This window comes from Elephas maximus, chromosome 15 (assembly GCF_024166365.1).
Source record: "Elephas maximus indicus isolate mEleMax1 chromosome 15, mEleMax1 primary haplotype, whole genome shotgun sequence".
Taxonomy (NCBI): domain Eukaryota; kingdom Metazoa; phylum Chordata; class Mammalia; order Proboscidea; family Elephantidae; genus Elephas; species Elephas maximus.
In genome coordinates, this window is record NC_064833.1 from 30,233,447 (window position 1) to 30,257,417 (window position 23,971).

Here is a 23,971-nt window from a genome sequence, read left to right on the forward strand (position 1 = left end):
AAATATATAATTTTTTGGCATAGAAATGTATAAATATCTACAATGATTATTATATATAAAGATATGAATAATTTCCCATTGATTGAGATTTTTTTGCCAAATGAGTTATTCAAGAGGTTATAATTCTTTGGTTTTTAGAAATGTAAATCATGTACTTGTAGTGTACAGATAAAAAGGAATTGATTTTAGGATATTATGAAAGGGGATTAGTTTATAGTAATTCTGATTTATAAAATATGAAAATATATATAATAATCTATGTAAAGATAATTTTTACTGTGGTTATCATAGTTAAACTAATTTTCACCCATATCAGATTTACACCCATATCAGATGAAAATCAAGATGTATAAAACATCAATGAAAGCTTTAAGATGTTAAGTCCTGTACTTACATTTATTAAACATGCCTATACACTTGATGCTTGAGAGAGGGTGCATAAGCACACATCTGTGGCTAAAACAAAGAAATAGCCAGCTTCCAGGTAAAATAAATCTATTTGTTCTATTCCTGGCCAAAATATCAATGAGTGTTGATTGCCACCACCTTTATGATCTTTAATAATCTGTCAAATTGAATTAACCTAACTTAATATTGGTGCTCATGGGTTAGCATCAGGGCTTCTAACTGGCTAGTTCAGGTTTGAACCCCTGCTGAGAAGTGCATTTCTAACAAGTTCTCAGGCTACGCTAATATTACTGATTAGGGGCTAATTCTGAGAACCACTAGTAGAGCAGTAGTTCTCAAAATTTATTATACATAAGAATCACCTGGGGACCTTGTTAAACTGTAGATTCTGATTCAGTATATCTGGGGTGGAAATGCAAATTCTCAGCAGGAATTTGAACCAGAATGAACCTGTATAAAGCCCTGGTTAGCACTTGTTGTTGCAACTCATAGTGACCCTGAAGGACAGAGTAGAGATACCCCATACAGCTTCCAAGGATCGGCTGGTAGATTCAAACTGCTGACCTTTTGGGTAGCAGCCAACTATATTTATCTAAGTTGCCTCTTCATATAATCTATATGACCGCAGATAACCATGCACATGCTCACAAAAAACTCAGAAACCAAGAAATAAAGCATTAGCAATGTAGAGATTCACAGATCTAAAAATATATTGGATAGCTAGCGGTTTGAAATAAACTATTCAAGAAATTATCATTCAGAAAAGCTTTTTTTTTTTTTTTGCTGGGGGGAAGATATTCTGAAATTATTTTAGAGGAATTGACAAAATCCCAAATAGTTTCTTCATGTATTCCAGTTTAAGAGACTTATCTAATACGATAAGCACCTTTCTGTTTCTATAATTATGTATCTGTGTATTTACTCTAGCAATTTCCTGTGGAATTCCTAAAGCCCCAACAAATGGAGGGATACTCACAACAGACTACTTGGTAGGAACCCGAGTTACCTATTTTTGTAACGATGGATATAGACTGTCTTCCAAGGAGCTTACCACTGCCGTATGTCAGTCAGATGGCACATGGAGCAATCACAACAAGACCCCTCGATGTGTTGGTATGTGTGTTAGAGAATATTCATCATTTTTGTTTCTCTTGGTGTCTTTTATCATTCAAAAAGTTATGTATTATTAAATCTTAAAACAAATTCCTGAAACGAAGTGAGATGTCTAAGAGAGAAAAGTTAATTAAGCTGTCTTACATTGTGAAGATATGGGAAGACAGTATGAGGACTTTTCACTCATTTTCAGAAACACCAGAATGTTTTAGTCAAAAAATAAATAAATAAAAATAGAGCACATTTTTATTTTACATAACAAAGTTTCAATTATTCTGTTAAAAAAATTGTCAAATGAAAAGTGTTTTTAATAATCAGGCTCTCAAAAAATTTTATTTTGCCTTAATTAAATTATATTTCAATACACTCAGATCTGAGATTTACAAGGGTAAATGATGCCATTGAGGTGATCCATGACATTGGACTCCTGTTGGCATTCTTCCTGTATTTATATTAGAGTATGTATCATTGCTGGCTTTACATATTATATAATGCTAACCAAAAATAATTCTGACAGAATGTTTGACAGTGAAAGGATTGGAAAATGTAGGTTTAATTAGGTCTTTGATATGATTTTCTCTATATTTTAATTTTTTCTTTTTATTTAGTATTAGCACTTAAACCTAGCTGTGATTTCACCTAGTATGAGGATTTTTAAATTATTTGCAGTCTTAGCACAGGTGTCTGATAATGTGTCTACTTAGGGAAACAAGTTTTGAATTAACTGAAGTTTATATCATAGCTCTTGCATTAAAAAAAAAAAAAAGTCATTTTAATCAAATAAATTTATTCACAGGAAAGCCCTTCCATAACTGCTAAAGAAATAATAGAGTAGAGGTAAACAGTGATAGGGATTCTAGATAGGTGGAATAATATACATAAAGTGTGAAAAAAAGTGTGAAACAGCAGGACATATTCAGGGAAATGCTGGGAGTACCATATAGCTGGAAACACTGGTGGCGTAGTGGTTAAGAGCTATGGCTGCTAACCAAAATGTTGGCAGTTAGAATCTACCAGGTGCTCCTTGGAAACTGTATGGGGTGGTTCTATTCTGTCCTATAGGGCCATTATGAGTCAGAATCGACTCAATGGCAATGGGTAATGGGTTTTACTGTATAGCTGGGGGATAAAAAAGAGACAAAGAACAGATGCTGAAGGACATTGCATGTCACAATAATGACTGAACTGGAGCAGTGGCGATATAAAGGATAGAATAGGCATGAGATGTACTTAAGAGATAGAACTGACTTGACTGACTTATTAGCATTTATTTTCTTGGTTTTTGTATAGTTGTTACATGTCCGAGCATCAATTCCTTTACCTTGGAACATGGAAGATGGCGAATTGTGAATGGGTCCCATTATGAATATAAAACCAAGGTAGTTTTCAGCTGTGACCCTGGTTATCATGGATTAGGTCCTGCTTCTATTGAATGCCTTCCTAATGGTACCTGGAGCTGGAGAAATGAAAGACCATATTGCCAGAGTAAGTATACATTCTGTTCAACTTATTTCGTAAGCTATCCTTGATGATTGAATTGCATGATCACTTCCTCTTCCGAACACAGTAAAGCAATGATAAAATTATCAATATGATAGTTTATTCTCATTATCTTTTTTTTTTTTTCCAACTATTTTTGCATTAGTAAGTGCTCATGAAAATAGCATGGGCTTTGAAGTCAGAGAGTCCTGGGTTTAGACTCTAACTCTATCCTTCACTACAACTACCAGGCAATGCTTATCATTTACTTGCTACCTGTCAAGCACTGTTTTTAGCCCTTTTTTGTGTATTATTGGAGCACTCATTTTGAGTGGGTGGGTGGCACAGTGGTTAAGAGCTACAGCTTAAGACTAAATTATATTAGAATATTCTAAAAATGTCACCTGTATTTATAAAGTTTTGCCTACTCTTCCAGGTTTTCTCCTATGCTCTTTCTCTTCTTCTATCATCGTTACTCTTGCTGTACAATTTCATTTAAAAGGCATATTGGAAAGGAATATTTCAAGGAGCTAGGAAAAAATCACTCATTTAATCATTCATTCAATAAATGTTTGTCTGGCTCTTCTGTGCTAGGTCCTGTGTTACATAGTAATGTTTAAAAGATACATGAGAACAGGTTTCTGCCACAGGTAAGAAAGGAGGACAGACAAGGACTCTAAGAATTGCAATTAATTGAAAAAAAAATGAAAAGAATAATAATTTGTCTTATCCTCCAATAATTCACCATTAAAATTAAAATAATTTAATGTTATTAATAGCTACCTCAAAAGATTGTTTTGAGGATAAGTTCAAAACAGTGAGTACATTTTAAATTTTATATGCAACTATTTAAAGTTTGCATATTGTCCATTTGTCTATCTAATAGCTGTTTAAAGCTGGAGCTGAAAGCCAGAGCTGAATCCGAATAAAGCGCAAGGGGCTGGTGGTTACGCAAACTGCTAGATTCTGGAGTTATGCCACTGGGATTAAATTTTGGATTAGCTACTTACAGTCTAGGAAACCCTGGTGGCGTAGTGGTTAGGAACTACGGCTGCTAACCAAAAGGTCGGCAGTTCAAATCCACCGGGTGCTCCTCGGAAACTCTATGGGGCAGTCCTACTCTGTCCTATTGGGTTGCTATGAGTCGGAATTGACTCGACGGCAGCGGGTTTGGTTTTTTATTAGGTTACTTACGCTCTGTGTAAGCTTGTGCCTATATCCTAGTGCATACAACTGAGATACTAACTGTACCTATCTCATAGAGTTGTTTTGAGAACTACATAAATTAAAGCACTAAAGGAAGTGCCTGATACATAATAAGCACTCAATAAACATTATCTGTTATTATTTTTATTCTAGAAAGAGATTTAATTTGTAGTCTTTAAAGATGAAGAAGCTGTAAAAGTTGAGTTCTGAGACCTAACAAATCAATTAAACTCTTTTTTCCATTTTTAAAAACCTACAAACAACATGGTAGGTATAAGTGTATCTAATGGATCCTGTGAGAATAAACGCTATTTTACATGCAACACTCTTTATAAACTGTAAGGTCACCAGCATAAATTAATTGTAATTATTGTTGTTTTTTTTTTTTTTTTATTGTCTTAGTGTTGTCTTAGATATGAGAAAACTTTGACTCACTTAAGCAAATAGCTTCCCCAGTGTCACCTGATAACACAGAGAAAATCTTTGGACTAATGAATCTTCTCCTTTCTAGCCTTGTGATTTTTTTCACTACAATCTGATAAGTGACCAGGTTGGCTAAGCAAAAAAAGCAAAGAAAATAACTTCATCAAATGTCACTGCCATTTAAAAGGTTCTATGGAAACTGAAAGTGGATCTTTTTAAAGGATGTCATCTGTTTTCTCTCCACTTTCATGCTCATTCATACCCTTTTAAAAATCAAGTTCAATTGTAAATACATCAGATTATATGGAACTCAAATGTTAAAGCGTAGTTTTGTTACAGGTGCACATATGCTATGTCTCTAAGGAATTTTGCTTATTTATCATTTTTAAGTTATTTCCTGTGGCGAACTACCTACACCTCCAAATGGGAATAAGATTGGAACTCAGACTTCATATGGCTCAACAGCTATCTTTACCTGTGATTCGGGATTCATGCTTGTGGGGTCTGCTGTACGGGAATGCCTCTCCTCAGGTCTCTGGAGTGGATCTGAAACGAGATGCCTAGGTACAGATTTTTAAATCTTTCTTACCAAACGTAATCTTTTTTTCTAGAAAGGAAGCAGCCTTTCTTCTCATATGATATGGTAATTCTATTCACTCTGTAATGATGCTAAAGTCCAGAAAATATTTAACTTTAAAAATGGCTCATTGTAGAAAAGCTATTAAATATTTAATACTTAAAGTTAATCAACTGGTATTCCTAATGAGAATCTTATATCATTAAGGGGAGAAACATTTGCTTCCAGGCATGGTGAAAATAAGAAGGTGAAAACAAATTGCTGAAAATTATGTGCCTGCGTACTCAGCTGGATAAATCACTGTAGCAGTTAATTCATTCTAAACTGTAGTCAATTTTCCTTTCACCTATTTACTTAAGGTAATGACCAAAGAAGAAAAATAATATCCACATTTAAAGATCTTTCTCCTTTTTTATTTCATAAGATTTCAACATGTATAAAATTACTTTCCATTAAAACTTAAAAAATATATATTTTTGGAAACTAATTTTAGATAAATAGGATTTTTTCCCCACTTAGGGCTCTCTGAATCCATTATAAAAGATTGTTCAGTGAAAGAAGCTGGTGAAGATATATAGCTAGTTCTTCCTACCCCTCCTTTTATTATTTTTATGATTTATACTTCATCTCTTTTTTCCAAAGGCTTCAATAATTTCCCTAATATTAACAAAATATGATTTATGCTTTAGTTTCTTTAAAATGATTTCAAGATATGACAGCAAGTATTGAATTAAGTAAGGAGCCTTGGTGGTACAGTGGTTAAACACTTGTCTGCTAACTGAAAGGCCATCGGTTTGAACCCACCAGCCGCTCTGTGGGAGAAAGATGTGGCAGGCTGCATCCGTAAAGATTACAGCCTTGGAAACAGTTCTGCTCTGTCCTATAGCATCTCTATCAGTTAAAGTCTATTCAGTGGCAATGGGTTTATTGAATTATGTAATGATGAAAATTGTTATATGATTATTCACTTGTCTGTTGGAAACAGGCATAATCATTTTATTAATTTAAAAATTCACGATTATTATGAAACAGGGTACTTACTGCTAAATTTTCACAATATTTTACTCTCTAAAAAGATACCATTTAAGAATATCATGCTTGGCAGAGACATCCATAATAGCTTAAAATATATGTACTTTTTGCATGTGGGAAAAATGAAAGTGGCTAATAAGCTTGAAAATATTATTGACAATATAACCCTTATTTATAAGATTGGGTTACGATTCATTTTTTGTTTTTTTTTTCCCTCTGTAAGATACATTTGTGAATAGATATGCTTGGAATTCCAGCAGAAATGGTTTCCTTGTAAGACCATACATATATGGATATACTATAATACAGATTTATAAAAAAGAAAATAGTAAAATAAATTAAATCATTATGTATCAATGTAAAATTAAATGATTGAATGAAATACATTTAATAGTTTCTAAATGGATTTTAGTTTATGATGATTTCAATTATAGATTACTTAGTTTACTTATAAATTTTAAAATTTATGTGTAAACTAGATTTAAACTGCAATATCTTATGGCTATATACCCTGATGAACTGTTATGGTACTTAATATATACTTTGTTGAATATTGTATGTAGATGGAAGTTTTATTTACCAATTTAGAACCCTGAATCTGTTTTCTGAAAAGACAGGGCCCAAGAGGAATATTAATTAAAAAAAAAAAAAAAATTACCTTGAAGTCTGTGAAGCTAACATCATTTATTGTTGACATCTAATATAAATACAGAAGAATGTTGAAGGAAAGTACTTTTGATAAACCCTAAAATCTTATGCCTGGAATTAACAGTAAGGATTCATGTAGTTCAGTTATATTTCTCATGTTTGAAAACAGTTTTCCCTATAAGCCTTTAATTTAGAATGGCCACCAGAACATACTTATAATTGTTTAACTAAGTATAGGGCATTTATCAACACACTCTAGTGTTTTATTGTGATTTTTTTTTTCAAACCATCAGTTGAAAAAATTGACAGTGACTACCCATATCCCCACCACATAGATTCTACAATTAGCATTTTTTCATGTTTATTTCATCACATATCTGTCCATCTACCGAGCCATCTATCAATCCATTGATTCATTTTATTTTTTGATTCATTCCAAAGCATGTTCACTACATTAGTACACTTCACTCTAAACAATTCAGAATGCACATCATTAGCTACAGTTCAGTATTTGTCTACAGCTCTTTATTTCTTTTTATTGCAAAATTTGTGAATAGTAAAAGGCATACATCATAAGTGCAACATTTGATGAGTTTTGAAAAACATATACACCTGTGATAGGGCAATATCCACACACTTACAAGGAAGACCAGTTAAAATGACTGTTATTCAAATTTGCACATTAATTGCAAATGGCAAACGTGAAGAGATTGAAGATTTTTACCAACTTCTGCTGTCTGAAATTGATCAAACATTCAATGAAGATGCATTGGTAATTGAAACAAACAAGAAGGATCAGTAGTTAGAAAATAAGACCTTGGTGACAGAAATGATGCCAGAGATCTCATGACAGAATTTTGCAAACCAGTGACCTACTCATTGGAAATACCTTTTTTTAAACAACATAAATGGCAAATATACACATGGACGGCCCCAAATGAAGTACATAAGAATCAAATCAACTACATCTGTGGAAAGATATGATGGAGAAGTACAGTATCATCAGTCACAACAGACCAGCACTTATGCATATGAAAATTCAAGTTGGAGGTGAAGAAAATTAAAACAAGTCCACAAGAGCCAAAGTACAAACTTGAGTATATTTGACCTGAATTAAGAGACCACCTCAAAAATAGATTTGATCCATTGAATAGTAAAGGACCGAAGACTAGACAAGTTGTGGGATGACATCAAGGACATCAGACATGAAGAAAGCAAAAGGTCATTAAAAAGACAAGAAAGAAAAAAAAGACCAAAATGAATATCAGAAGAGACTCTGAAACTTGCTCTTGAATGTAGAGTAGCTAAAGAGATCAGAAGACATGATGAAGTAAAAAAGCTGAATAGAAGATTACAAAGGACAGCTTGAGAAGGCAGTGCAAAATGTTATAATGAAATGTGGAAATACCTGGAGTTAGAAAATCAAAAGGGAAGAACGCAATCCTCATTTTTCAAGCTGAAAGAACATAAGAAAAAATTCAGGCCTCAAATTGCAATATGGAAGGGCTGTATGGGAAAAATGGAGCCCTGGTGGCATACTGGTTAAGAGCTATGGCTGCTAACCAAAAGGTCAACAGTTCAAATCTACCAGCTGCTCTTTGGAAACCCTACTGGGGTGGTTATATTCTGTTCTAATTGACTCAACAGCAAAGGGTTTGGTTTCGGTTTATGGGCAAAATATTGAACGATTCAGGAAGCATAAAAAAAGAAGATGGAAGGAACACTCAAAATTAATGTACGAAAAGAATTGGTCAACATTCAACCATTTCAGGAGACAGCACATAATCAAGAACTGATGGTAGCAAAGGAAAAATCCAAGCTGCATTGAAGGTGTTGGCAAAAAACAAGGCTCCAGGAATTGAAGGAATACCAACTAAGATGTTTCAGCAAAGGGATGCAACACTCGAAGCATTCACTTGTCTATGCAAGACATATGGAAGACAGGTTCCAGGCCAACTGGCTGGAAGACATTCATATCTGTGCCCATTCCAAAAAAAAGATGATCCATCAGAATGCAGAAATTGTCAAACAATATTATTAATATTACACACAAGTAAATTTTTGCTGAAGATAATTCAAAAACAGTTGCAGCAGTACATGGACAGGGAACTGTCAGAAATTCAAGCAGGGTTCAGAAGAGGATGTGGAACAAGGAATATCATTGCTGATACCAGATGGATCTTGGCTGAAAGCACAGAATACTAAAAATATGTTTGCCTTGTTTTATTGATTATACAAAGGCATTCAACTGTGTGGATCATATCAAATTATGGGTAACATCGTGAAGAATTGAAATTTCGGGACATTTAATTCTGCTCACGCAGAGCTTGTACATAGACTAAAGAAGCAGTCGTTGAAATAGAACAAGGGGATACTGCGTGGTTTAAAATCAGTCAGAAGCTGGACTACATGAAAAAGAATGAGGCGTCAGGATTGGAGGAAGACGCGTTAACAAATTGTGGTATACAGAAGACACAACCTTGCTTGCTGAAAGTGAAGAGACCTCGATGCACTTACAGATGGAGATCAAAAACTACAGCCTTCAGTATAGATTACACCTCAACACAAAGGAAACAAAAATTCTCACAACTGGACCAATAAGCAACATCATGATAAATGGAGAAAAGTTTGAAGTTGTTAAGGATTTGATTTTACTTGGATCCACAATCTATGTCCACGGAAGCAGGAGTCAAAAAATCAAAGAACCTACTGCATTGGATAAATCTGCTGCAAAAACCTCTTTAAAGTGTTGAAAAGCAAAGGTGTCACTTTGAGAACTAAGCTGCACCTGACCCAGGGCATGGTATTTTCAATTGCCTCATATGCATGTGAAAGCTGGACAATGGATAAGGAAGACTGAGAAAGAATTGATGCCTTTGAATTATAGTGTTGGTGAAGAATATTGAATATACCATGGACTGCCAGAACAAGGAACAAATCTGTCCTGGAAAAAGTACAGCCAGAATGCACCTTAGAAGTGAAGATGGCAAGACTTTTTCTCATTTACTTTAGACATGTTATCAGAATGGACCAGTCCCTGGAGAAGGACATCATGCTTGGTAAATAGAGGCTCAACAAAAAAGAGGAAGGCCCTCAATAAGTTTGATTTTCACAGTAGCTGCAACAATGGTCTCAAGTATAGCAATACTTGTGGGTATTGTGCAGGACTGGACAGTGTTTTGTTCTGGTACACACAGGGCCACTGTGAGTTGGAACTGACTTGGTGGCACCTAACAACAATATAGGAGCCCTGGTGGCTGCTAACCAAAAGATAGGCAGTTTGAATCCACCAGCTTCGCCTTGGAAACCCTATGGGGCAGTTCTACTCTGTCCTGTAGGGTTGCTATGAGTCAGAATCAACTCGACGGCAACAGGTTTTTTGGTTGTAACAACAGTATTCCCGTGTAACCCAAACCACTATCAAGATATAGAACATTACCTTTACCTCAGTAAATTACTTCATGACAATTCACAACCAATCTACAACTCCCTCCTCCTTACCCTGAGGCAATTATCTTTCCGATTTTTTTTCACCATAGTTTCCCATGTTCTAGAACTTCATACATATGCAATACTAACATATATACTCTTGTGTATGGTTTCTTTCATTCTTCTTCCATGTTGTTGTGTGTATCAGTAGTTAGTTCTTTTTTTATTTGAGTAGAATTCTGTAGTATATGTATATGTGGCAGGTCAGCCATTTTCCTGTTTACAGATGTCTGTGCTGTATCGTTTTTGGCTGTTATGAATAAAGCTGCTATAAACATTCACGTAAGTCTTTTTTGTGGACATATGTATTCATTTCTCTTGGGAAGATATCCAGGGATAGAATATCTAGGAAAGTTCTGGTTGTCTCATATTTCCTGCTGCTTGTGGTATCTTATATTATTATCCCTTCTCTTGCATGTATAACAGTTCTCCTTGAGACTTTGATTTGTATTGCCTTCACTACTTTTTTTTTCACTACTTATGTTGAACACATTTTCACATATTTATTGGCCATTTGTACATTTTCCTTTGTAAATTTTATAGTATTTTTCATATTAAATTGCCTTTTATTATGGATTAGAAGAGTACTTCATATATTCTGGCAGCCTTCCTAAGATATGTGTTTTATGACTATTCTCTCCCAGTCTGTGACTTTTTTATTCACTTCATAATAGTGTCTTTTGATGGAGCAGCATTTTTAATTTTGGTGGAGTCTCATCATTTTCTTCCTTTATGTTTATTGCTTTCTGTGTTCTTTTTAAGAGACCCTTTCTCAGCCAAGGTCATGTTTTCCCTTATCTTTTCTTCTAAAAGCTTTTTGATTTTATATGTATGATTTCTTTTTAATTAGCTGTTGGATGTAATGTGAAATACGTTGAGGATTATTATTATTTTTTTTTTTTTCTGTGTGGTTATCCACCACTATTTGTTGAACAGGTTTTAATGATAAGTCTTGAAGTCCGGTATGTAAGTCCTGCAGATTTGTTCTTATTTTTCAAGGTAACTTTGGATACTCTAGGTCCTTTGAGCTTGATATAAGTTTAGAATTAGCTTAACCATTTCTATAAAATAAATAAACACAAGGAAAAAAACGTGATGGGATTGTTTCTGGATTGTTTTGACTGTAGATAAATTTTGAGAGAATTAAGATCTAATAATATGGAGTCTTCCAATCCATGCATATCGTATATTTCTTCATTTATTTAGACTTTGTTTAATCTGTTTTGCAATAGCAATATTTTGTAGTTTAAGCAGAGAGGTCTTATGTGTCTCTTGATAAATTTATTCCTCAGAATTTTTGGTTCGTTTACACTACCAGTTGTCATCAAGTCAATTTGATTCATGGCATCCTCATACATGTAAGAGTAAAACTGTGTTACATAGGGTATTCAATTTTTTTGGAAATAGATCACCACCAGATTTTTCTTCTGAAGTGCCTCTGGGTAGACTTGAACTGCCAACTTTTAGGTTAGCAGCCAAGTATATTAACAGTTTGTTAAGTTAAATTGTTTGTTTTTAATTTCATTTGCCAATTGTTAGTTACTAATGTACAATTATTTTTAATATTTATCTATTCTGAAACCTTGCTAAATTTATTTATAAATTTTAGGATTATTTTAGATAAAGATTTTCTACATATGTCATCTGAGCATAGAACACTTTTACTTTTTATTCTTCAACATTATGTTGTTATTTTCTTTTTATAACTTTTTGCACTGAATAGTGTTAGCAGAACAATGTTAAACAGAACTGGTAAGAGCAGATATCTTTGCCTTGTTCCCCATTTAAGGAGGAAAGCATTCAGTATTTCACTAGTAAATATAGTGTTAGATGCGGGTTTTTCTTAGATACCTTTATCAGGTTGATAAATTTCCCTTATATTCCTAATTTATTTTTCTTCTTATCATGAATTTTGTGAAATACTTTTTCTATATCTATTGAAATAATTGTAATAGTTTTTTTTTTTTTCCTTTACTCTGTTAGTATGGTGAATTACAGTGATTAACTTTCCATTTTAAACCAACCATTTATTTCTGAGTGAACCCCAGGTGATCGTGATATATCACCATTTATATATGTTGCTGTTGCCTTTGAGTCGATTCCAGCTTCTAGCAACCCTGTAGTTGGAGTCAACTCAACTGCAATGATTTTTTTTTCAATTTTATATTTGTTGCTACATTGATTTGCTAAAATTTTGTAAAGGAGTTTAGTTTCTATGTTAAAGTGGGACTTTTTTTTCATATGTTGTCTTCATGCTTTACTTCTGGGGTTATGATTGCCTATAAAACAAGTTAGGAAGAATTTCTCTTCTATTTTCTGAAAGAGTTTATGTAAGATTGGTGTTTTACTTTCCTTAAAGATTTGATTGAATTCATCAGGGAAAACATCTGGGCCTGACTGTTTTTTGTTGTTTTGGTTTTTGGTTTGTGCGTGTGTGTCTGTGTGTTTGTATGGGAAGGTGTTTCCTTAAGAATTCAAATGCTTTAATAGACATCCCGTTGACAATTCTGACTCTTAGTGACCCTGGTGGCACTATGGTTAAAGGACTTGGCTGCTAAGTGAAAGGTTGGTTGTTTGAATCCACTGGCTGCTCTGCAGGAGAAAGATGTGGAAGTCTGCTTCCATAAAGATGACAGCCTTGGAATCCCTGTGGGGCAGATCTACTCTGTCCCTTAGTGTTACTATGAGTTAATAGACATAGGGGTATTCATATTTTCTATTTTTTCTTGTCTTCGTTTTGGCAAATTTTACTTTTTAAACAATCTATCCTTTTCTTCTGAATTGTCAGTGTTGGTAATAAGTTGGTCATGATATTCTATTATCTTTTCAATTTCTCTAAGCTTTGTGGTGATATCCTTTCATTCATTCCTAGAATTGGTAATTTTGTTCTCTTTTTTGTGTTTGTGTTTATCATGTCAGGTAGTTTAATGATTTTGTTGATATTTTTAGAGAAAGAATTTTTAGCTTTGTTAATGTTCTCTATTATTTGTTTTCTCAATGAAATACCCCCTTTTTGTTCAGATAATACTCTTAGCCTAGAAATATACTTTATCTAATAAAAAATTGCCTTAAAAGCTTTTTAAATGACTGTTGTTTGAATGATATGTAATTTATCAATCCTAATTTTATATTTTAATCTACTGGTGCCTAAAAAGCACCGCTTTTGGACGGGATATTATGAGGTCTTAATTTTTTCTTTTATCCAGTCTGAAAATCACTGTCTTTTAATTGTTGTGGTCAGTTCATTTGTATTTAGTTACTGATATGACAGGATTTAGATTTACCATTTTACTATTTATTTTCTGTTTTTTGCCTCTCCTCATCTCCTTTGCTATCTTTTAGGGACTGAGTATTTTTTAGAATTTCATTTTAATTTGTTAGGTGTTTATGCCTCTTGACAGATTTAAAACATATACATATATATTTTTAACATATACTCTACAAAGTACCATATACACCCTTGTTTTCATTACACACTTACCTCCATGATATACTCAGACTCAAAGTCACTATCGTATTACTTTACAGACAATATAAGAACTTTAAAACTGCATAGGTCCGTTTGACCCTGGCCTTTAAAACTCTAGTTCTTGCATGCCCTATATCCACATACATTATAAACTCAATGACAGAGTATGATTTTTTTCTTTAAGCAGTCACATGTATTTTAAAGAAATTAAGAGGAATATTTGCCTTTCATATTTATCTATATTTGCCATATCTGAGGCTGCTCCCTCCAACTATGTAATTTTCTATAAGATATCATTTCCCTTCAGCCTCAAGGTATTTTGGCATTTCTTCCACTCTGAATGTCCTTGTGACAACTTCTCTTTGTGTTTTTTTAATTGGCAAATGTTTTTATTTTGCCTTCATTCTTAAATGATACTTTCACTGGATATAAAATTCTGGGCCAAACTTTTATTTATTTATTTATTTATTTATTTATTTATTTATTTATTTATTTATTTATTTATTTATTTATTTATTTATGTATTTATTTATGTATTTATTTATTTATTTATTTATTTCAGAGCTTCAAATATGCTGGCTTTTTTTTTTTTTCTATGCTGTTTGATAAAGAGTCAGAGGTCATTCATATTTGGTTCTTTTGTATGTATTGTGTTTACCTCTGGCTGTATTCAAGATTTTCTTTTAGTTTTATTCAGAAGTTTTATTACGGCTTACCTGTGTATGATTTTCATTATGCTTTTTTTTTTTTCCTGCTTAAGGCTTGTTAAGCTTCTTGAATCTGTAGATTTTTTATTTCACTAAATTTGGAATATTTTTGGCTATAATTTCTTCCAATTTTTTTCTGCCTTTCTCTCTCTTTCACATGTCTTTGGACTACAATTATGCATGTGATAAGCCTTTTTAAATTTTTACTGCGGTAAAATATACACAACATAAGTTTTGTCATTTCAGCCATTTTCAACGTACAGCCCATTGACATTAATCACACTCACAATGTTATGCCACCATAACCACTAGTTGTTTCCAGAATTTTCCCATCACCCATACAGAAACTCTCTAGCCATTAAGCAATAACTCCTCATTCTCTCCTTCCCCCAACCCCTAAAATAACTAACCTGCTCTCCTCATCTGTACCTTTGTCTATTCTAGGTACTCTATGTACATGAGATCATATAATACCCAAAAACCCATAATATTTGTCCTTAAAAAATGTTTTATTTATGTTTTCAAGATTCAGAGATCAAACTGTATGTAACCTTATCAAATAATAAATATAAATGTTATTTTCCTTAACATTTATGTTTTCAAGATTCATCGATGTCATAGCATGTATTAGAACGTCATTTATTTTTTATGGTCCAATAATATTCCATTGTACATATATACCACATTTTATTTACCCATTCACCTACTGGATGGATAGTCAAATTGTTTCCACATTTGAGCTATTGCAAATCTTTGAGTCTTTGCTTTCAAATCTTTTGAGTATATACCCTAGGAGTGGAATTACTGGGTTGTATTGGAATCGACTGGAAGGCAATGTTTTGTTGTTGTTGTTGTTTTGTTTTGTTTTACTGGTAATTTTATGTTTAACTTGTTGAGGAACTGACCAAAGGTTTTTACAACTGTTCCATTTTACATTCCAAACAGCAATGGATAAGGTTTTCAGTTTCTCCACATCTTTGCCAGCCATTGTTATTTTTCCTTCCTTTTTTTAATAATAGACATCCTAGTAAGTATAAGGAGCCCTTGTGGTGCAATGGTTAGGAGCTCGGCTGCTATCCAAAATGTCAGCAGTTCGAACCACCAGCCACCGTTTGGAAACCCTATGGGGCAATTCTGCTGTGTCCTATAGGGTTGTTATGAGTTGGCATAGACTCGACAGCAATGGGTTTGGTTTTCAGAGCTCTGTTGGAACAGGAGTTAAGAGCTCAGGGTGCTACCAAAAGGTCAGCTGTTGTACCCTGTCCTATAGGGTCGCAATGAGTTGGAATTGACTCGAAGGCAAAGGGTTTTGGTTTTTTGGTTAGTAGGTATAAAGTGATATCTCATTGTGGTTTTGATTTGTGTTTCCCTAAGGACAATTGATGTTGAGTATCTTTTCATGTGCTTAATGGTCATTAGTATGTCTTCTTTGGAAAAGTATCTATTAAAGTCCTTTGCCTATCTTCTGATTGTCATTTTCCTGTTGAGTTGCAGGAATTCTTTATATATTATTAATATTAAACCTTTATCAGATGTATGATTTCCAAATATTTCTCCCATTCTGTAGATTGTCTTTTCACTTTTGATAATGTCTTTTGATGCCCAAGAGTTTTTAATACTGATGAAGTTATTTGTATTTTTTTCTCATGCTTTTCATGCCATATCTTATTACCCATCGCCAAATATGAGGTCCTAAAAACTTACGTCTATGTTCGTTCTAAGAGTTTTATGATTTTAGATCTCATATTTAGGTTGTTGATCTTTTTGAGTTAATTTTCATATCTGATATGAGGTAAGGGTCCAACTTTATTCTTCTGCATGTGAAAATCCAGTTGTCCAACATTCATTATTTGTTGAAGAGAATGATAAGACTTTTGATATTTTCCTACACATCACTGATTCTCTTTTAATTTTTAAATCACTTTTTTCTTTGTTCTTTTGCTTTATATATGTATATATATGTATGTATGTATATATGTATATTTGTATATTTTAACCTATATTCAGGTTCACTGAATCTTTAAGCATCTTCAATCTTTTGTTAAGCCCATTCAGTGAATTTTTTATTTCAGGTATTATAGTTTTCAGTTCTACAATATTCATTTGGCTTTTTTTAATGGTTTCTATTTCTCTGTTGAAATTTCCTATTTGTTCACTTATTACATATTCATTAATGGCCTTGAGGATAGTATAGTAGCTACTTTAAAATTTTTCTCTGCTAGTCCAGGCATTTCAGAATTTTCAGGTTGGTCACACCTGATTATCTTGACTCTTTAGTATGAATCACATTTTTCTCTTTCTTTAGAAGTTTTTTTTTTTTTTTTTAATTTTTGGCATTTTTTTCAACATTTTGAATGATGTATTGTTGAGACTTTGGATAGCATTATATTTCATTACTGAATGTTGATTTTTTTTAATTTGTTTCTTATTCTTTGTTTTTATTAGGCAATTGATTGGTCTTAACCTCTAAACTCTATCACTCTTGGTGGTGGGCAACATTTGAAATTATTTTATTCAGTATTTTAGTCTAGGTTAGGCTGCTTGGCATAGACCCCATGCATGCTTAATTAAGTTGTCAGCTACAAGTATGAGAAGAGTATATACACAGAAGTTGAACCTATTGTTTTGTGGGTCTCTCATGGTTGCATTCTCCTGGTTGTTTTCCAGCTGTTTAGTAGCTCTGATCTATATTCTCTGGTTTCTGCCAAGAAAACTGAATATTTATATATTATTTTTTTTCTGGACCACATGGCAATGACTGGTGCTTGTTTTTACCAAAGAGCTGTAAAAATGGAATCTCATGCAAAGCTGTTCCCTTCTTTCACCTTTTGACTCCCCTCAGTGTTTTGCTTGCTTTTGTTTGTTATATTGTGCCTTTAGATAATGATTTTATATATTTTATTAAGAATATATCATTTTTATGTATGTGAAGATCCGTCCAAAAGAAGCTACCCTGCCGTTACTAGAAAAAGAAACTCACATGGATTCATTTTTCAGTTGATTCTTGCTCATTGCTGTTTAATTTATGTAGATTCAGATTAACCTTCATTTTGTCTTTTATTTGTAAAGAGTAATAGAGATTATGCCAAAGGTTTATGGTTTCATTGGGTTTTATTATTATTGCTTTTTTTTTTTTAGTATAATTTGTTTGAACCTATGAAAAAGAATCAGATAATGAGCAAATTTTAATGCAAAATCCATAGAAATGAAGAGAGATCTTCATGTCATTGGTTTCAATTAAAATGTTAAAACATTATTTCAACTTGATGTTTTATGTCATATAATGTTTAATGTCATAATATGTTTGAATTATTTATCACATGCTTCTAAATAAGCTTTAAAAATTTAGAAATGATACATGTGTACATAAATACAGAAATAAAACAAATCACCATATTAAAAATGGTAATTTTTTGCCTATTTCAGCGGGCCACTGTGGAATTCCAGAACTCATTGTTAATGGTCAAGTCATTGGAGAAAATTATGGATACAGAGATACAGTTGTTTATCAGTGTAATCCTGGTTTTCGACTGATTGGTTCTTCAGTGAGAATTTGTCAACAGGATCACAACTGGTCTGGTCAGCTCCCATCCTGTGTGCGTAAGTAAGCATGGCAAAAGAAATAACAGGCCTTTCTTCTCAGGCAATTACGTACACACACACACACACACACATATATGCATATATATATATGTAGAGAGAGAGACTGTAAGTATATATGGATAAAGATATAAACTAAATTCTTTCAATTCATCTTTTATTCAACTATGCCCTAGTCTTCAAAGTGTGTTCAGAGGCATGTAAAGTCATCTACTGAAAAATGGGAAGAACAGTCTATCCTAATTTGGATCTTAAAGACAAATAGCCATGTGTTTCCGCTTTTTTATTTTTATTTGCTTCCTAAATATCTCCATCCCCATTTGTTAACGTTTATATTAAAATTGGTGTTGCAAAATTAGAGAAATCATTGTAAATCCATTGTAAGTTTTGTGACAGATCATAGAATCATGGGATAGAACCAATTAATTTTGGAAGCTTTAGAAAAAATACACACGAGGCTTTTAGTGTCGGTTCCTGGGAAATGCTAAATTTATTTTGTGATTAATTTCACCCATATTTACTGTCAAATTTTTATCCCAACGACAGAAATTTATTGGAATTTTAGTTTCTTGGAAAATGTTTTTTGCATGTTAAAATTTGATAGACTAATAAATAGAACATATATAATTAACAATTCAAATTACTTTTCTCACACACTTGTTCACCCAAAGCACGCATACACACAGATCATCTAATGGTTTAAAGACAGCAATATTCTGCTTGGATCTGTCCTAGCTTTTTCCGTTTCATTTATATTCAAGCATAACCAACTAATAGCAGTATTTTTCTTGTTAAATAATTGAGATATAAATGAGAATTGGCCCTTAGGGTAAAGCTGGTTTCTTTATTGATAATTTTAAACAAGAATAAGATGCAGTTAAATTTCCAAATGAGTAGGTTGACATTAACAATACAGTTGAAACATAATGGCTCCTGGGTCATTTTGAAAAGTAGTAAAAGTGACTATGATTTTTCATTGTGCCCAATTATGAAGCACTATTACTGGAGTTGCTCTGGTTAATACAGTGAGATGATGCAATAAAACAATTCATAGAAACAGAGTGATTGGAGAAAGCCCACACTACATAAAATCTTGAGTAGAACTAAAAGATTAAAAGAATTTAAATAGTCTAATTGATACCTTTTTTTTATGTGCTAAATTATCAAGTATCAATAGTGACAAAAATAAACCAATAGGATTGATTGGTTTGGAGAATCTTTATATTGGATTTCTCAAATTGTTAATGAGAATTATAATACATCAAGATGTATCATTTTGTATTGTCTATGTAATGTAGTCACATTAATTTACTTTGAGGTGCACTTTTCCTTAACAGCCTATAATTCATAAAAACGAATTGTATAAACAAAATTCAAGGAAACTATTTCAAGTGTCAATATAAAAATTGCTTTCAAGTGCTTTCAATTCAAATTTCAAAACTAGAAAAAGAAGACTATTTCATTCTTTCCTGCTATGAACCAGTGACGTGGACTTCAATTGGTTCTTCTCTAAAGAAGTACAGAAAATGATAAAATGAAATTTAAACATCTATACACCACTTGCATAAAATGATCACAATTGTAAATGATTCTCTATTTACTAATATGCTTTGATTATACTCAATATTTTTGGAAGTCTACTTTGTTCCTTTGTGTTAGTAAAAGCACATGAAATACATTTGTACTTAAATGATAAAATAAAGGGATGTAATGAACATGTGATAGCTGACTACCAAATATTCTTTTGTTTTGGATTCCCCGCCCCCCCACTTCTATTAGCTGTTAGCTGTGGTCATCCTGGTAGTCCAATTTATGGAAGAACAAGTGGAAATGGATTCAACTTTAATGATGTGGTAACATTCTCTTGCAATATTGGATATCTTATGCAAGGGCCAACAAAGGCACAGTGCCAGGCCAACAGACAGTGGAGCCATCCTCCACCTGTGTGCAAAGGTAAAGGTATAACTGTATTCCAGCTTGGGACAGAGTAATAATATGTCTGTCTAAACATAGATAATACATTTGAAACAACTTGTGCAGAGCAATAGAAAGTGTTTAGCTAATAAAATGAAATATTTAATATTGATATAATCTCAGTAGCTATGCTTTCTTTTTTCTAAAATTTTTGACTTTTTTTTTAAAGGTTAGAACTAGAAGTCTTTATTTCAACTGCTTAATTTTATTATCTTGTGGTTGCATATAAAAAGTCATTGAGATAATTTGTGGTGCCATGTGCTTCATAATTAATGAAATTCCCCTTTGGCACTTATTATCTTCATATTTTTGGGAAAACTGTGTCTAAGGCCTGAATTATAATGATACCTACATTGAGTATTTATCTATTTTTCTCTGCAGAAACAGGTTAAAATGATTCTTTGGTGTTTGCCCATTTTTCAAAGTATGATGTATTCATATCATTGGGTAACATACAACCAATTTTTCTTTTTTTCCTGCATTTCTTCTTATGTTTCAATTAGAGCTTAGAAGGTATCATTCTCTAAGTCTGTATTCAGCATAGTACTTATGCAGTTGCTGTTGTTTAAAGAATTTTTGCATCAGTTTTCCTTTTTTCTATACTTTCAACCACACAGATTTCAGTCCATTGCCTGGATAACCTAGATATTTGTAATCTTTTGTTTTTTAGATTAAATTTATTTTGACACTAACTTTCTAAGTGTCTAATGGAAATCCAAGTAAGCACTTGTGTATTACCTCAAACATACCTTTAAAAATATGTCATTTGTTTAGTGGTCAACTGTTCTGATCCTGGAATTCCAGCCAATTCCAAAAGAGAAAGTAAAATAGAACATGGAAATTTCACTTACGGCACTGTAGTATTCTATGACTGCAATCCTGGATACTTTTTATTTGGATCTTCAGTTTTGATATGTCAACCAAATGGACAATGGGACAAACCATTACCAGAATGTATCAGTAAGTAGATAATGTGAATTTTTCCTTGAGAAATTCCTTGGAAGCAATATGCGTATTTATGGCCTTTATAAATCTATTTAGAGATATATATCAGATGGAAGTATCTTAATTTAAATGTTTTGAATCTTCTCTTCCCTATATTCTGACAGTTCAATGCCTAAATGACATTTTTTTTAATATTAATGTAATAAATGTCTCTTTACTACTCTGAATTCAAATTTTGATAGTTCAAATAGAATATAAGAAGCAGCATTTTTATATTCCATCCCATGAGATGCATCTACATTTTTATTTTCTTTTGTGTTAATTTACCAAATCTAATTGAAGACAAATTGATCTTAATATAAACAGACACCAGAGCTTCAGAATACTTGGGAATTTAGGCAAAGATGTTACTTAAAACTTAATGATTTTAAATATTGTCAGTATACAGACAGATACAGACATGATGTTAGTACTGGTAGCTGTTAATAAATAAACATCATCATTTAAGTCTGTAATATTCAATCAGTGTATTTTGTTATAGATTGTGTGAGGAGTTGTAGAGGATAAATGAAAAGATATGCACATAATTGCCATGTGTAGAGAGAAAAAAACTTGAGATGAAATAAACCAAAATTCTGTGAGGACACAGAAAAGTGGACATGAATTCTAGGAATTCTGTCCATTGATATTACAAGATAAAATTTGTGCTAGGTCTCAAAGAGTTTGTGAACCTTGAATACCATAGGGAAAGTAGAAGGAACTTACAGACTAAAGTAGTATATTAAGAAGTCATTGTGCAAGCAAAATAACTTTTGGTTATACTAAAATTGATAAATTATCAAATTATATGATTATGCTTTATTTAGAGTTAGTTTTTATGTTCATGGTGTGGGCATTAGTGAAAAATTCATGACAACAGTCATACAGTAAAGAAGAATCTAACTTTATACTGTGTCTATAAAATTTCAGATACTATGCAAATAATTCAGTCAATTTTTGGCCTCTTTCAAAAATTATTTGACTTTCTATTGTAGATTAATTGTTTGAATAATTCAGTTACTTGGCCTTATGTGGCTGCAACATTAAAGTTTAAAAAATACACTTTTTGTAGGAAATATAAACATGTAGTTCCTCAGAATTTCTTAGCTTTTGTATACTTTTCACCATTTTGTCATTTTTTTTTAGCACTTTCCAATAGTGTGCTAAATTTATTGCTCCTTGTGCACTGTTTAATAATCTAGAGTCATATCGCACTCAATGATTTTTTTTTTTTAAGTTACAGAAGGCACAGATTAAATTCTCAAACTACCTCTAGCTTATAAAGAACATTCTACAATGTGTAATAGATTCTGGCAATGCCTGGTAGTGTTTTGTTTGACAAGCCACTGAGTATCTTCATTATACAGTATAATTATTCATTAATGGCCTGGTTGGAAATGATTCTAGACTACAAATTAGATTGTGAGCACAAATCCATCTTCATTGTTTCTTTCTCATCCTTTTAAAGTTCTTTTCTGTTTTCTGTATGGTTTCATTTTGAAACCTACATGGCACCCTATGCCCTTATTAAGCCAGTCCACATCACTCCTCTTTCTAGCTTGTACATCCTTGTCCAGGTGCATACACATATGCATATAGACACACACGCACTGCTCACAGCGTTCCTGTTAGACACTTCCTCAGGGTATATGGATTAACAGAATAGCTGGTATAACAGAAAGCTCATTTTATTTTTTTAAACCAGTCATCCCATATATGTCTGATGTTTGGAAGTGTTATATGTTTGAGCAGCAAACTGAGTTCTGATTAATTTTATGAATACATTTGTGCAGGTTGTTCGATAGGAGATATAAAAAAATTTTATATGCAATAATTATGTATTGTAGTGATTGACTGTGGACACCCTGGAGTTCCTCCTAATGCAGTCCTGTCTGGTGAGAAATATACTTTTGGGTCTACTGTTCACTATTCCTGCCCAGGAAAGCGTACCCTTCTAGGCCAGTCATCAAGGACTTGCCAATTAAATGGCCACTGGAGTGGATCACAACCTCATTGTTCAGGTACCAGTTGGAAAATTGGACAATGTGTGTTGAAAATTATATTATTATTATTAGGGATGTATACATTAGCAATCTGAAAAGACAAATGAATATATTTCTCTTTTAAAAATCTCATGAGAAAGCTGAAACATTGTTATACATGTACTGGAATAACTTTTAAGGAATTTTCAACATAAGGTATTATAAATTCAGAAGGAAATTAATACTAATTTTGTAGGAGATAAATTACAGGTGTATATTTGAACTCTGTTATGTCTAATGTAAATAATTATGTGATTTTAGGAAGCTATTCTGTGTAAAGAAACCCTGGTGGCATAGTGGTTAAGTGCTATGGCTGCTAACCAAAGAGTCGGCAGTTCAAATCCGCCAGGCGTTCCTCGGAAACTCTAAGGGGCAGTTCTACTCTGTCCTATAGGGTTGGTATGAGTCGGAATCGACTTGATGGCACTGGGTTTGGTTTATTCTGTGTAAAGTGCTTTGTTCATAAGAATGGTAAAACCAGTTATGCTTAAGTAGCTATTGCTTATTACCAAAAAACCCATTGCTGTCAAGTGGATGCCAACTCACAGCGACCCTATAGCACAGCGTAGAACTGCCCCATAGGGTTTCCAAGGAGTGGCTAGTGGATTTGAATTGCTCACCACTTGGTTAGCACCAGAGCTCTTAACCATTATGCCATTAGGGCTCATTACCAAAAAAAAAAAAAAAAAGCCCACTGCCATTGAGTCAATTCCAATACATAGCAACCATATAGGAGAGAGTAGAATTGCCCCATAGGGTTTCCAAGGAGCACCTGGTGGATTCGAACTGCTGACCTTTTTGTTAGCAGCAGTAGCTCTTA

At 32.9% G+C, this 23,971-nt stretch overlaps 1 protein-coding gene across 3 annotated transcripts in view; it reads left to right on the top strand.

Annotated features, from left to right (window-relative positions):
* Window positions 1-23,971, top strand: part of CSMD3 (CUB and Sushi multiple domains 3) — a 1,374,620-nt gene that overhangs the window by 1,291,649 nt on the left and 59,000 nt on the right. For 2 of the 3 annotated variants that reach the window (XM_049854130.1, XM_049854132.1), the window contains 7 exons: window positions 1,336-1,521; window positions 2,812-3,006; window positions 5,020-5,193; window positions 17,978-18,151; window positions 19,931-20,104; window positions 20,900-21,085; window positions 22,957-23,130. In XM_049854130.1, coding sequence (XP_049710087.1) covers window positions 1,336-1,521; window positions 2,812-3,006; window positions 5,020-5,193; window positions 17,978-18,151; window positions 19,931-20,104; window positions 20,900-21,085; window positions 22,957-23,130 — 1,263 coding nt within the window. The remainder of the gene's footprint in view (window positions 1-1,335; window positions 1,522-2,811; window positions 3,007-5,019; window positions 5,194-17,977; window positions 18,152-19,930; window positions 20,105-20,899; window positions 21,086-22,956; window positions 23,131-23,971) is intronic. The other variant, XM_049854131.1, reaches the window with a different exon arrangement.